The 15,266-nt window shown below is 39.0% G+C and overlaps 2 protein-coding genes across 8 annotated transcripts in view; one reads left to right on the forward strand and one right to left on the reverse strand.

The window, feature by feature from the left end:
• Positions 1 to 608: 608 nt before the first annotated feature.
• Positions 609 to 5,166, forward strand: UTS2 (urotensin 2). Its single transcript, XM_055305228.1, has 4 exons — positions 609 to 708; positions 3,117 to 3,227; positions 4,271 to 4,314; positions 4,998 to 5,166. The coding sequence occupies exons 1-4, from the start codon at positions 609 to 611 to the stop codon at positions 5,115 to 5,117; spliced, it is 375 nt and encodes a 124-aa protein (XP_055161203.1). The 3' UTR covers positions 5,118 to 5,166.
• Positions 5,167 to 9,543: 4,377 nt separating this feature from the next.
• The window catches only part of PER3 (period circadian regulator 3), a 53,368-nt gene continuing 47,645 nt past the window's right edge, over positions 9,544 to 15,266 (reverse strand). For all 7 annotated transcript variants that reach the window (XM_055305566.1, XM_055305567.1, XM_055305569.1 and 4 more), the window contains 3 exons: positions 12,189 to 12,372; positions 11,489 to 11,639; positions 9,544 to 10,457 (listed from right to left, as the gene is read on the reverse strand). In XM_055305566.1, coding sequence (XP_055161541.1) covers positions 10,374 to 10,457; positions 11,489 to 11,639; positions 12,189 to 12,372 — 419 coding nt within the window. In that variant the 3' untranslated portion in view covers positions 9,544 to 10,373. The remainder of the gene's footprint in view (positions 10,458 to 11,488; positions 11,640 to 12,188; positions 12,373 to 15,266) is intronic.

The raw sequence follows: 15,266 nt of genomic DNA on the forward strand, positions 1-15,266 counted from the left end.
ATCCCTCCTCGATGAATAATATTGAAATTTAAGACATGCTCTGATCCTGAGTGTTTGCTGTGCATTTTAACTTAGCTTCACTAATGTAAAGAACCAGTTTAAGTTTTAATCCAAATATTGTCATTCTTCCGGTATGGCAGCCCTCAGTACAACAGGACAACTCATCGATCACTCTTGAAAGATTAAGGAAAGGGAAACCAACACATTCCATGTCATGCTCTGCATCACTCCTGCTAGGACTCACAAATCCATGTCTTTTCCCTTGGCCACTTCAACTCATGTATGACCCTTTCTTTGACTCATGATTTATTGCTCTCAGTTATTCCTTTTGCCAGATTTATAAACGTAACTGTTCTGTCTTTATATAATACCTACTTGGGACACTAGGCAATGACAGTAAATTTATTGTCTATGAGTTGTTACCTTGAAAAATTACATCAATGCAAAGTGATTGCCTTTTAGCCTCCATAGCCAATGAATTTAATTTTTTGGAGGGGGTGATGTGAGTCATAGGATCATATATATAATCACTGATCACAGAATGAGGAGCAAGTTGGAAGTTCTGAGCAACAGAAGCCAAGAAGGGAGACTCCTGTCTCTTGCCCGACATGTATAAGCTGATATCCTGTTGGCTTTTCCTCGGATGCTTACATCCTCATTTCTCTCTGCCTGTCCCTGACCCCAGGGAAGAGGTCCTACAGCTCTCAGGTAAGATGAATTTGTTCCCCTTCTGTTTGTCTTGAAAAAGTCTTCAAGGGTCTCAAAGGCAAAGTTAGAGATAAGAATGGGAATTCTTGCTTGCAGGAGTCTTGTTAAATTAAATCCTAGATATGGAAAAAATACTAGAGGATCCTTGCAGATCACATTTTAGATTTTTTTTCTTTCTAAAGTGTAAGAGAAAATAAAAGGTAGCTTTGCTTATTTCATGTCATATTTTCAACCCAAACTTTTGATTTGGTCGATTTTTTTTTCGATTAAAAAATTGTACTACATTTTAAACATCATTACTTTTAGTTTCTATTTTAAATGAACTGATTAGATGTAGAATTTGGTTGTTCCAATTATAGATTAAAACTTTTATATTTAGTTAAAAAGCAATCATCTGACATGTGCTATATGAAACAAAAATGTTTATTGAAGAATTAAAAAGGGACAATCGGGATCCCTGGGTGGCGCAGCGGTTTGGCGCCTGCCTTTGGCCCAGGGCGCGATCCTGGAGACCCGGGATCGAATCCCACATCGGGCTCCCGGTGCATGGAGCCTGCTTCTCCCTCTGCCTGTGTCTCTGCCTCTCTCTCTCTCTCTGTGACTATCATAAATAAATAAAAAATCAAAAAAAAAATTAAAAAAAAATAAAATAAAAAGGGACAATCTGGAGCTAGAGATGACATCATTTTCCAGGTCAAGTATCTTGTCCTTTTGATTGATGTTTCATTAAGTTTAAGTGTAGGTTGAATTAAAAAAAATCATATTAAAAAAATCAGTCAATAATAGTTTGGCTATTTCCTCTTAATTTAGTTTAAGACATAAAACAATTGTTGCATAAAAATTTTAAGTGGATTTTAACTTGTCTTTAATTTTGGGTACTTTTAGACTTTTTTTTTAAGGAAAAAAAAAAACTCTTCTATACCATTGATTTTATCATTCCTAGAGTCTAAGTTTCTCCAAGAGGCTTTTTGATGATGGGCAAGCACTGTTGGCCACTCATGTCTGCCTACCCACTGCTACAGCTCCTGACCTCCTGTCCTGTTCCTGGCTAAAAACAGGCATTAACTTTGTTGAATCTCTGCTATTTAAAAAGAAAAGTGCAAAGCAAACATGAGATGAAATCAAGACTGATTATATCACTGTCTTCAACGAAAATGTACATATTATTATGACTTTTTTTTTAAACTCAAATGAGTGCATTTTATGTAAACCCTTAAACCCTTAACTTGGCTTCCCTTCAAGTTCTTGCCTCAATTTTTCAAATTTATTTGTTCCAACATAAATGACCCTCATTACACACACACTTACGTGTGGCCAAATTTTGCAGGTTATTTCATTAATATTCTTCAGAAATATTGTGAATGTACTCAGATGCCTTTATAATGATTTCAATTCATTGTCTTCCAAGTGAAGTTGTAGCTAAAGATCTGTAAGCTGCAAGCATGCTGGTATTCTGGGACTCCTGGAGCCTCTGACTTCAGCACAGCAGCAGCCAGCCAAGAGAGCTATCCTGGTGCTAAGTCTCCACTGAGTGTGCCTTCCACCGTCCATGCGCATCCCATACTCATCTTACACATACTAACCATACATCTTATATTAAGCTGACCAAATTTCACATTAAAAATGTTACTATCAAAGTCTTGAAAGAGTACTTCAAAGGCTGACTTTTTTTAAGATTATTTATTTATTTATGATAGACATAGAGAGTGAGAGAACGAGAGAGAGAGAGAGAGAGAGAGAGAGAAAGAGAGGCAGAAACACAGGCAGAGGAATAAGCAGGCTCCATGACGGGAGCCCGATGCGGGACTTGATCCCGGGACTCCAGAATCGCGCCCTGGGACAAAGGCAGGAGCTAAACCGCTGAGCCACCCAGGGATCTCCTGATGTTTTTCTAATAATGATTATATTCAAATCTTGAAGGCCAGGAAGATAAGGAGTGGTACCATCTTATTTGGTTTACTGGAACATAAACAATCTTGGCTCCCAGAGAGGCACCCCTTCATTTTCCCTCTCCAATTTTATCCTCAAGTAAAAAATCTACAAGTAAAATGTAATGAGCAGCAGTAAATAGAAACCAAAAGGCACCACTTTTGGAGTGGAAACATTTTTTAACTGGTCCTGCAGCTCAGCTCTGCTCTCCTATTCAAGGCAGCTGAGCAGCTTGGCAAAGTCACACATGGCAGTGAAGAGTCAGACTTAGATCCACTCCTGATTTTCTGTCCTGCCAGCTTGCAAATCAGACATAGCATCTTCACTTCTCTGTTAAAATACTACTGACAAATCACGAACACAGCATTTGAGACATCTCTAGTATTCTCTCCCTGCCCCAGTGCCCCCCAAAGACAATAGGGAACAGAAGTAATTAAAGGGCAAACACTGTTACTAACCTGTATTATTACTCTGTGTAGCACATGATGGAGACACAAGATTGGCCTTGGATGAACTGGAAAGAGTGTCCCTTTTGCAAATGCTGCTGGAGAGACCAGGGGCAGAGAGGGAGGACGGTCTTAGGGAAGCAGGTAAAATAGTTCTTGCATGTCTAGTGGTCTAATTTTTATTGCTGCTGAATTACTCTCTATTCCTATCTACTAGATGAGGTTAAACACCCGTTTAAATAGAATATAATAATAATTAAATAGAATAGAAATATGACCTATAATACAGGCTAATAAATCGCCCAACATTCTCCCTTTCTGGTGTGAAGACTCCTCTGCAATCTTGTTTTCTTTCTCATTGACTCCTTGCATGCATCATGCTCTCCTTGGCACCTCAGCATAATCTAATATTTTTAATGCATAGATTTATTTGGAGAAGGAGAGTGTTATTCCAGTTTCCAGTAAGTGCCATTTTAAATCCTGCTCCCACTTACTAAAATCTTAAGCAAACTACTTAATCATCTGTTACCTCAGTTTCTTCATCAGTAGGCAGGGTTTGTATACATACCTACCTCTCAGGGCTGTTGTGAAGTTGATGAGAAAATGCAAGGAAAATGCTCACCAGTCACACCCAGCCCCCAATAAACAGCTTTTACTGTTTTCTGACTGTATGCCTTTATGCACTGACACAGGTGATCAGAACATTCTGGAAATGAAATGGAGGCTTTTTTTGAGGGGGAAGGGCAGAGCAGAGGGAGAGGGAGAATCTCAAGTAGGCTCCCTGCTGAGCATGGAGTCTGAGGGGGCTCGATCTCAGGACCCTGAGATCATGACCTGAGCCCAAATCAAGACTCGGACACTTAAGAGACTGAGTCACCCAGGCGCCCCGAAATGGAGCCTTTTAATAGACACTGTTTAATATTAAGAAAACTCGTTCATTTAAAATGTTTTTAATAAACTACTGAACTGCTAACTTCTTGGGGAGAATGTAGTGCCCTCTGGGAATTCTATCAGCAAGAAAGAATAAGGGTCCCTGCCTAGCTGCCTTCAAGTAAGTATCGCTACAGAGTGAAAACAGAAAGATTAGAAACTAGACATGACTTAGTCCTCTTCTAGTCTAAGTAAAATAAGCATAAAACAGAAATCACAGATTTGATGATGAATAGTTTTCAAATACTGTCTTACAGGTCTCAGTACCGACATTGCTCACCATAAAGGAAGTATGAGAAAGGTAAGTGACTCTATTTATCACAGTTAGGTGAAGCATTTTATACTTCAAACGGTTCTAAATTCTTGAACGGAGTTTGCCCTGGGTGAAATCATACCTTCAAGCATGTGTTGAAATCGTACCTTCAAGCCAGTGTTATTTCAAAGCATTAATTTTTCTAAATTCTGATTCCTATATGTGACCCTAAGAACTCACCTAGTGCTTGTTTGGGGTATATTATTGTAACAGGTTTAAAAGAACAAACAAGAGGTAAAGCCATCCTCTCCAGTCTGTCACCCCTGTGCTTTCTCTTTCATCATTCCCACTTATGGTCCAGGAGCCAGCAGCCCTGCTGTCACTGGAAGTTCGTGAGAAATAAAGGTTAATTTCAGGGGAAATACAGGATCTATTTCACACAGAAGATAGTGATGTACAGAACAGGCTACTGGTCGAGTATTTAAATAGAAATAGGTCAATGAGGGCTTGGGACACATCATGGCAATCAGAGGGCTCAGTGGACAGGGGGACCCCTGGCTGGGCGCAGGGAGTCCCTCCAAAGCCATCACACTCCGGGCTCTCACCGCAATTACATTCCACACAACAGAGCACACACACTTTTCAAAGGTCCTAAGTTTTAGCTATGGTTCCTTTTTCTTGTAGGGGTCTTAATTCACTGATAACCTATGTTTGTTTGTTTGTGGGTTTAGTTTCAGGCTTTCTCTGGACAAGATCCTAACATTTTCCTGAGTCATCTTTTGGGCAGAATCAGAAAACCAGATAAGAAACATGGACCTTCCTCTGAATGCTTCTGGAAATACTGTGTCTGAAGTGAAATGAACACCTACTAGTCAACTCAAAAACAATCATCTTAGAAAGTTAAAAACAAAAATGCCTGATTTGAAAATATGAAAAAAAAAACCTAAGCAAAATAAATCATCTATGTTTTGCAAATATCACGAGTGGTTATTTTACTTATAGATGTGTCCTGAAAATTTGCAATTTTTCCTTCCATCAATTTATCCTTAAAGAATTCTTTGAGGGATGCCTGGGTGGCTCAATGGTTGAGCATCTGCCTTTGGCTCAGGGCATGATCCTGGAGTCCCAGGATCGAGTCCCACATTGGGCTCCTCACATGGAGCCTGCTTCTCCCTCTGCCTATGTCTCTGCCTCTCTCATGAATAAATAAAATAAAAAATAAATAAAATAAAATAAAGAATTCTCTGAGAAATTAAAAGTAAAGCTAATAAGTGAACAAAAATTAAGAAAAAGTCACAAAAATAAAATTTAGTTAAAATAGTTAAACTACAAATCGCTTAAATATTATCTTATTTCCATGTCCTCTTAACCTTGAAAATAACATTACTTAAAAAAAAAAAATCAATACCTTGGAGTGGAAAAATTCCCTAGGTGAAAGATATATAAAGATGTGAGCTGGTAAATGTCTGACTTCTCAGTTTTTGGCAGGTGAGTTCACATGCTCAGATCCCCCTTAGCTGCCAAAGTGTTGAACACTTGAAAGCTTTCATCTCTTAACACTGACATCCATTTGATCTCGGTTCCTGTGAGCTCAGGGCTCACAGCTCATTTATACTAGATCGTCTCCTACAGAGGGAAGAAAGCTGAAGAGGGAGAGCTCAGATTGTGGAATGAAAGGAAGAGCCTGGTTTGTTCACTTTACTTTTATTATTATTGATATATTTTAATTTATTATTTATTTTTTAAAAAATTATTTATTCATGAGAGACAGAGAGAGACAGAGAGGCAGGGACACAGGCAGAGGAAGAAGCAGGCTCCACGCAGGGAGCCTGATGTGGGACTCGATCCCGGGACCCCAGGACCACGCCCTGGGCCGAAGTGGGTGCCAAACCACTGAGCCACCCAGGGATCCCCTATTAATGTATTTTTAGAGAGTGAGCGCATGAGTGAGAGTGAGAGTGGGGTAGGGGGGTATGGAGGGGCAGAGAGACAGGGAGAGCTTCTTCTTTTTTTTTTTTTTTCAGGGAGAGCTTCTTGAAGCAGACTCCATGCTTAGAGCTTGGAACCCAATGTGACGCTCGATCCCAGGACCCGTGAGAGGTCATGACCTGAGTTGAAATCAAGAGTCGGAAGCTCAACTGACTGAGCCACTCTGGCGCCTCCCGGGTTAAAACCCACTTATGTGTGTGTACACACTGACTTAAATTCTGTTAAAGTGCCCACACAGATGCAGCTTCAACATGTACAGAATCCAGAGTGTGAGCTCCCAGCCTGAAGCAAGCACACGGGAAAGCGCAGCCAACACGAACTGCCCGGCTGGTCTCTGCCATCAACCACACAGCAGTTCAGAAGGAATGGAGACTCAGAGCTGTACCAAACTGCCCCACATAATCACTGCTGTGCTTGTCAAGCATCAAAGATCTCTCATACAACAGATGTTTAAAAAAACTTTCACTTTCTGAGGGGCATCTGGGGAGCTCAGTTGGCTCAGGTCATGATCTCATGGATCTTGGGATCAAACCTCTCACAGGGCTCCCCTACCCCTCTGTGCCTGCCGTCTCTCTCAAATAAATAAATAAAATCCTTAAAAAAAAAAAAAGAAAAAAGCTTTCACATTCTGGGTTTAAGACAAGGACAAATCTATAGAGAAAGATGTCTCAAACTCAAAGAATGGATGCACCGTCTCAGAGATCATGTTGACACTAATAGCTATGATGACACCGTAGTATCTCACGTTGAAAAGGAGCTAATACTAGTTCTCTAACACACAACTCTGGCACCACAAAACTATTTTATATTTATGATGCCAGAAAGAGCTTCTGTGGAATCCCAGTGCAGGGTAACTGTGAACCCTGGCCCTTGTTTCAGTGACATTAGGCAACTACTCCATGGATGGGGCTCTGGGGTGGGATTCAAGCATTCCAATCCCTGCTCTCCACACACAGGGCACAGAGCACAGGGGGAGTCCTTGACCCCATTAGAACTCCCTCTGCTTCAGCGTCCTTGTCTGCAAAATGGGGATTCCAACAATGCTTCTCTCTCAGGTGGTTGTGAGCATGAACAATTCATGGAAAGTGCCTGGAACAGCCTCTCGTAGAGCCATGTACACTGATAAACACCTAGCTATTTTTGGTGTCACTGGTTTGCTACAGAAAGGTGAAAACGATGTGATGAGGATAATATGTACAGTGTCGGCTTCAGGACCTTGTCCCATGTTTTAATTCTGAAATTCTGTTGCTGCCAGTTACACACTTTGTGAAGTACAAGTTTGCTGTACGGAATCTGAATGAGTGCTTCTGATACTGAATTTTATGGACTAGGCACTGAAATGAGTGTTAACAATATACACGGTGCTGCTGGGAGGGCTTGATGAGATAAGGAATTTGAAAACATAGCAAGAGCTCAGACGCTGTGACAAGGCAAACACAAAGTGTTGCTGAGAAAACCAGTGCTGATCTGTGCACCTTGCAATGCATTTTATCAAGATGATAAAAAAATCCATATTCAGGGCAAAGGTTTATTGACATTACAAAAACGTCTCAAGTTCCACATGTACCCAGTTTGTTTTTACTTAAAAAAGATACCTGACTGAAAATACTAGTAAGCATTAAAAACAAGTAAATTCATATAATTATAAATTCAGTTGAAACAAAATTTCAGTTTAGATTAAATTTACCTTGTGAATTATAATGAAGTTTTTCTTAATTGCCAAACAACTCCACTCACACAGCATTCTGTTTTTCATAAATCTTGACCTCTTACCCAAGGAAATGCAGCCTTTTGGGTAACATTTATGTAAACATGGAAACCTATAATATCTATTTTTATTACCAATTTCTGTAGTTATTGATATAAAAAGTTTATATGGGGGATCCCTGGGTGGCTCAGCAGTTTAGCACCTGCCTTCAGCCCAGGGCGTGATCCTGGAGTCCTGGGGTCGAGTCCCATATCAGGCTCCCTGCATGGAGCCTGCTTTTCCCTCTGCGTCTCTGCCTCTCTCCCAACCTGTGTCTCTCATGAATAAATAAATAAAATCTTAAAAAAAAAGTTAATAAACTTGAAACAACAAAGTGTAAAAATGGGTACAGCCTCCTCATGGGGCAGCAGTGTCACTGCTCAGCCTCCTCTCCCCCCTCCAGCAGTACGAGCATCATGGTGCAAAATCTCTAAATATATCTAGTCTACTTATCACCATAGGAAAGTCATCAACGATATTACAGATCTGCCTACAACAAGCACCAGTTTCATATGAAGTCTGGTATAATACGCACTTTTTAGTACACATAAACTGTGTACTAAGGCAATGAGATCAGCAAATTCAAACAAATATCCAGAAAGAATGAAAAAGAGGTGCTTCTGTGACTGGAGAGCATAAGGTATAAAATGTGCTGCATGAATCGGAATGACCTCTGACAGCCACACATTATTTCTGATTCATATAAATTAAAATTTTTAACCCTACAGAAGGTCATAATGACTCCACTGATGGACAATATCTGAGCTGGTTAGTTTTTAAAAATTTGATTTTTCACCAGTGGCAAAAATACTGCGCCACTTAACCAACATGACAAGGGCTTCAGAAATCACCCAGCGATCAGGGTGGAGTAGAATATGAGAGCTCCTGAGTTACCACATTGGAATATTTGCATGGAACAGCTCAGCATCTGAAAATGGCTCTGACACACAGAATTACCTTCCAGGGAAATGTACTTTAGAAAGGAGATCCAAGCTATGGGAGTTGAGAATCAGGACCCAACAGTCATCATGGATAAAAAGGATGAGTCTCCTAATTATTAACAGGATGTATTTTTATAGAAAGGTATAAAACTTGAAAGGAGGAAGTGTATTTTCTTAAAACAAACAAAACAACAACAAAAAGAAAAATCAGCCTGTTACATAAAGATAAAACGTTACTGCTCCTTCACTTGCTTCTATTCCTCTTTCTGGTCTGCGTGGGTCATCTGTCATTCCGAGTCTGGGCAGGAATCACTGACTTCTCTAAAGAACAGGGAGCTAACTTATCAAGTAAACAATCCACTCACTTCCTAGAAAATACAATGACAGCTGGCCAGTGCAGTGCACTGACCTCTGGCCAAGCCTGTACCCCTGCGAAGATGAGGATGGCTGTGCTCTCGTGGACACCCACTGTTACCGTGCAGCCCGTCTTCGCACTTAACAGATCTCCAGCAAAGATGGCCAGACCTCTTGTGTGTAAATTGATTGGAAAGAAAGAGTTAACTGTTGGTTTTGGTGAGGCAACATTTAAACACCAAGGCATAAAAGAACAGTAATTATTTTTTACGTAACTTCTGAAACTTTTTACAATCATTATTTTAAAAACAAAAACATTAGAAAGGGGAATATCACTGATTAAGCGAAGAGCTCTTTTTGTTTTAACATCACACATCCAAAAGCTAACTTCAACTCTCCAAGGAATAAGCTCATGGTAAATAGACTGATTATTAGGGTAAGACTTTGGGAATTTCAGCTGAAGGTGGAAAATTAAAAGAAAAGGCATCTACAAGAACAAAGCTCAAAATCCAACCCTAACAACTAGGTATTTCCAGTATACCGATGGGTGGTGGTATTTGTTACTACTGGTAAATACCAAAGTGACTTATGTTATGGGCAAATGAGAATGTTTCATCTGAGTCATGGAGAGAAGCACCAAGCTGTGCAAGAACCAGATGAAAGTACTACAATTATGGGAACCATTTAGGTAGGATGTCCTTAAGGTCTCTCATGGGGAAAATGATTTCTGTAACAACAGAACGAAATAAAGAAGGCCAAGGTTCGGGGCTATTTCTGGCTATACCTCTGGCTACCACTGTTTTTGGGTGCTGTGTACACAATTCTCTAGAGGCCATCCAATCTCAGAGGACAGCGGAATCAGAACCTGACAGCTTTAATGCACCAGGAACACAGATATAAAAGACTGTATATACGACATCCGCTTCAGAAAAATGATGCTGATTAAAAAAATCAAGAAGGGAAAACCATAACACTCAGTGACAACTTCATGGTCACTTGGAAGTCAGGGGTTTAAAGAGATGCACAAAGAGGTCTGGTTGTCCAGGGGGTCCCGGCAAGTGTGTCTCCACAGTCCCTCAACTGCTGTTCGCTGCTGGAGTGTGACCACAGGATTCTGGGAAGACATGGACGGATTCCTTGCTTTCACAAGTGACACAGTCCTCCAAGAAAGAACAAAAGCAGACAGCATGATGTACCATCATCTGAAAAGTTTTAAAATCCATAATATGTTGGCCAAGCACCTTATTTCTAGTCCCCAATTTATTCAATTCACATCTAAGAAGAGCTTATGTGACAGTTCATTCCTTATCATTAGAAGGAATAGGACAATTGTTTACACACTTTTGCTTATATTACTTTGGGGCTCATTCATACACTCTTCTCAAAACCCACAAAATAGTATTTTGAGAATGAAAATGCTTAAAATGAGTAATGGGCTCAGCTCCTGCTTTTCAGCAATGCCATCTGTAACCAGCCTTAAGTTCCAGGAACTCGTTCTGTTCTTTAAAAATGAGGGTGGGGAGGATTCCAGCACATATTTACTTCAGAAGCCTTAATATCACACTGTTCTGAACACCTAGCTTACTTCTCTTGCTAGAGTTCTTAACTTCACACATGATCACATCCCACATTCACATCTTGACACCTGAGGGAATAAAGGGCTCATTACTGGTACAACTGTCACAACCATTCCACAGAGCCACCATGAGGACCACTGGCAAATCAAAGCTCCATTGCCCAGGCCGTTCGCATATGATCTTATTGAGAAGATCTCATAACAGCAAAAGACCACCTGGGTCTCACGGAAAATCCTGCATGAACACTTCCTCTAGTATGAATCTTACTCCATTCACACACAAATTGAGTATCTGAAATGCAAATCCCTTAGTCCCCTCCACCCCTCAATCATATATCAAAGCAGGTGCCCTGTAACATTCCAACCAATAAATACGCTCTCAGGCAAAAAGATCTGTGGTCAAAATAAGAGGGACTGTGCAACCATATATAAATTATTTAATATCTATACATGTTACTTTGGTGTTGTAGGTAAAGTAGGGAGAGTAACACCTACGGTGGAAATATATGTAAGGACTGTATTTTCAGTGGGATCATGTGAAGTGTATAAAGTGCCTCGGGCACCACCTGGCCCAGAAAAACATCCACACTGGATAGCTACTGTCACTGTGCTTACCTGGATATCTATTCCTTGAGGGACAGTCTGGCTCTGAATCCAGGAGTGCACACTGGCCAGCTCCTGCCTCTGCCCACGTGAGAACCAGGGCTGCTGCCCCTGCATGCTGGCCAGCTTCTCCAGGTCCTCTCTCAGTACAGTCTCTGTAACTCTGGGGACAAACAAGCAACCTCAGTCCTGAATAAGGCACTTTTTGGGTTTGCCATATATTTTATATCTCTTGCTAATATACAATGTGCATGTTAAACAACAGAATCCACACTTTGTCAGGTTGGTGAAGCCAGAGCATTTTTTTCTCAGTGCAAAGCATCTGTGCAGTGCTTGAAGGACGCTGACAGAAGAAACAGATTCCCCTCAGCTCTTCTCTCTTTTAAGAATGGGAAAAACCAAGGGCCAAAAAAAAAAAAAAAAAGTTCTGGCACTTGTGTGCTATCCTGTGAAGCGCCGCTTTTCTTTGTTTTCTGGTCTCATGATGCACAGCATGCTGGTTGAGCATGGGTCCGAGTGTGTGTGTGGTACAGTCACTATAGCCACTGTTCTAGGATCATTCATCACTTGACCTCGAATGAATGTGAAAATATATTTCTCTAAAAGCATGTATAAAAGACGTAATTTAAAAGTCACTTAGTATTAAACAACATACTTAAGAAACTATAAAAAAAACTCATATAAAAGTAGGTCTTCTAAAGTGCTTTCTTACCTCTCAGGTACCTGATATGTCATCAGAATGCACTCAGGTGTTTGTTTTATCATTCTCCACATAGACTCTTCAGCTAAACCGGGAAATGTTTCTTTTCCCTGTACATCTTGAAACTGCTGCCCATTTGAGGTGATTTCAGAAGAATAATCACTACTAGCAAAGTATATACTGCTGTCACTGCTTCCTATCAAAGATCAACAACAGTTACAGGTTAGGAGAAACCTGTTAGGGGTCAATTTGCCAAATTTATTCTTCAAAGACTCTGGCAACCAGCTGACAGTCTTTGTTGCCACCCATCCCAGCCAAGCCCTGGGTGACCTCACTTCCCAATTCTTCTATCTTCCCCTCCATCTTCCCTAGATCTCCCTCTCACTCTTCCCAACCTGTCCACACTCAAGGCCATGCCTCGCTTTTTCATCACTAGCAACTATTCCATTGCAGCTCCATCTCCCAAATCACTAACATCTCAGCTTTACTTGCTCATCTGCTTGTTCAAGTGTACCAACCACAAAGCTGAAACAGTGCCTCAGCCTTTCAGCTCAGAGCCCAGAGTCCATCACTCAGTAACACACTTTGCAATACCTGAGATTTCTTTTTCTGACTTTCACAACTATTCAAATGTCAATTCTCATAAAGCCAACTGTCAATTTTATTCTTATGTAAATCCAAATAGCCAAAGATATGGAGAAAAGTCATATATAATAAGGCACATTGGTTCATCATCAGCAAAAGGATCATCCAAAATGCTGCGTAATTCTGTGACAATCTCTGGCCAGCACACCAGCCTGTCCCAGCAAGCACTACTTTTCTACTTTTCTGCTCCCTCACTCTCATCTATTAGAAATGGAATTCATTATCTTGATACTAAATGTAAGTTTACTCATATCTACACTCTCTCCTCACCTCTTCCTGTTACAATAGAGAAGCCATCCATTCATCCTAAGGCCCATCCCTTTATGGCTGCTTTGAATGAGCCTTGCAGATCATTCCTTTCCTATTTTGCATTTAACCTTTCTAGATCCTTCTAATCAACTCTGAAACAATAGAACAAACAAAAACTCCAAAAGTACCTAATTTTTTAAAAAGTATATGGGCAGATATAAAAGATGTTTTTCCTCATTAAAAAATAACTTCCCTAAAAGGTAATTGTTTAAAGCAAATATAACAGTAATTTTATTGTGGGGTTTATAATACATGTAGAAATAATATTTTTTGTAAGCAAAAATAACACAGAACATGAAGGGGAAATGGAAGTATTCTTTTAAGGTTCTTAGACATAAAGTGATATAATACATATAAGGTTTGAAGGTTAACTGTGATAGGTAAAAGATGAACTTGTAAATCCTAGAGCATTAACTAAAAAAGAAAAACAAAGAGAGGTACAGCTGAGAAACCATCAATGGAGAGAAAATAAAATCATTAGAAATACATAATTATCAAAAAAGGAAGAAGGGAGGATGAAAAAAAGAGATGAGACAAACATAAAATATATAACAAGATGGAAGATTTTATTTAAACTTGACCATATAAATAATCACACTAAATGTAAAGGGTCTAAGTATTCCAATTAAAAGGCAGAGGCTGTGATAAAAATATCAATATCCAATTGTATGCTGGTTATCAAAAACCAACTTTAAATATACAGATAAGTTAAAAGTAAAAAAAGGAAAAATATGCCAGATAAACACTAACCAAAATAAAGCTGGAGTGGATACACTGATACATGAATAGATATAAAGCAAAGTACTTTCCACTATAAAGAGTTCAATTAATCAAATGGCCTAACAATCTTAAATGTGTATGCACCTAATAAAAGAGTATCAAAATATATGAAGCAAAGACTGAAATTACAGTGGGATGATGTAAGCCATAAAACAGAAAATCAGAATGTAGAAGATTAGATCAACATTATTAGCCAACTTGATGTGATTTACATTATAGAAGAAAGTACTCAACAATAGCAGAACACACATGCTTTTTAAGTGCACATGAAACTTTTATCAAAATAGACCAAATTCTGGACCATTAAACAAGAGTCAGTAAATTTTTAAAAAATATAATGTTTTCTGACTATAACTAAGTTAGAAGCCAGTAAGGTATCTGAGAACATCTGAAATTAAAAACATTTTTAATAACCTATGGCCAACAAAGAAAATACAAAGGAAATTATATTTCGGACTGAATGAAAATACTCATGTCAGAATTTGAGTAATGTAGTAAAGTAGTGCTTAGAAGAAATTAAAAGCATCAACTGTATACATTTAGAAAAGAAAAAACAATCTCAAAGTAATGCTCTGAACTTAAGAAATTAGAAAAGAGCAAATAAAATTCAAAGTGAAAAGAATAAAGATTAGAGTAGAATTGGATGATACAGAACCAGAAAGCAATAGGAAAAAAACTCAATGAAAATCAAACGTTACTTCTTTGAAAAATTAATAAAATTGGCAACTATCCAGCCAGAATGATCAGGAAAAAGTTAGTATCAGTAATAAGAGAGAAGATGTTACTACAGATTCTACAGACCTTAAAAGTATAAGGGAATATTATAAGCAATTTTATGCCAATATATTCAACAACTTAGATGAAATGGAGAAACTCCTTGAAAGATATAAATCACCAAACATCACTCAAAAAGAAATAGATGACCTGAGCAGTTCATATCTACCAAAGAAATTGAATTTGTTGCCAAAAGTCTTCTCACAAAGAAAACTTCAGGCCCAGAGAGCTACTACACTGGTGACTTCTACCAAACATATAAAGACGACAGAATATTATTTCAATATAAATTCTTCCAGAAAACAGAAGAGAATATTTCCCAACTTATTTTTTAGGCCAGCATCACCCTGGTACTAAAATCAGGTAGAGATATTACAAGAAACGAAAACAAAGGGCCAATACTTGCTATAATAGTGTGATAATCCCTAACAAAATCTTAAGAAAATCCAGCAATATATAAAAAGGGTAAAATAGCATGACCTAATACAAGGTTTGTTTAATGTTTGAAAATTAATGTAATTCACCGTATTAACAGAATAAGGGAAAAGAACCATATGGTTACCTTAATAGATGCAGAAAAAT

The sequence above is a fragment of the Nyctereutes procyonoides genome, unplaced genomic scaffold, assembly GCF_905146905.1.
Source record: "Nyctereutes procyonoides isolate TBG_1078 unplaced genomic scaffold, NYPRO_anot_genome, whole genome shotgun sequence".
Lineage (NCBI taxonomy): Eukaryota > Metazoa > Chordata > Mammalia > Carnivora > Canidae > Nyctereutes > Nyctereutes procyonoides.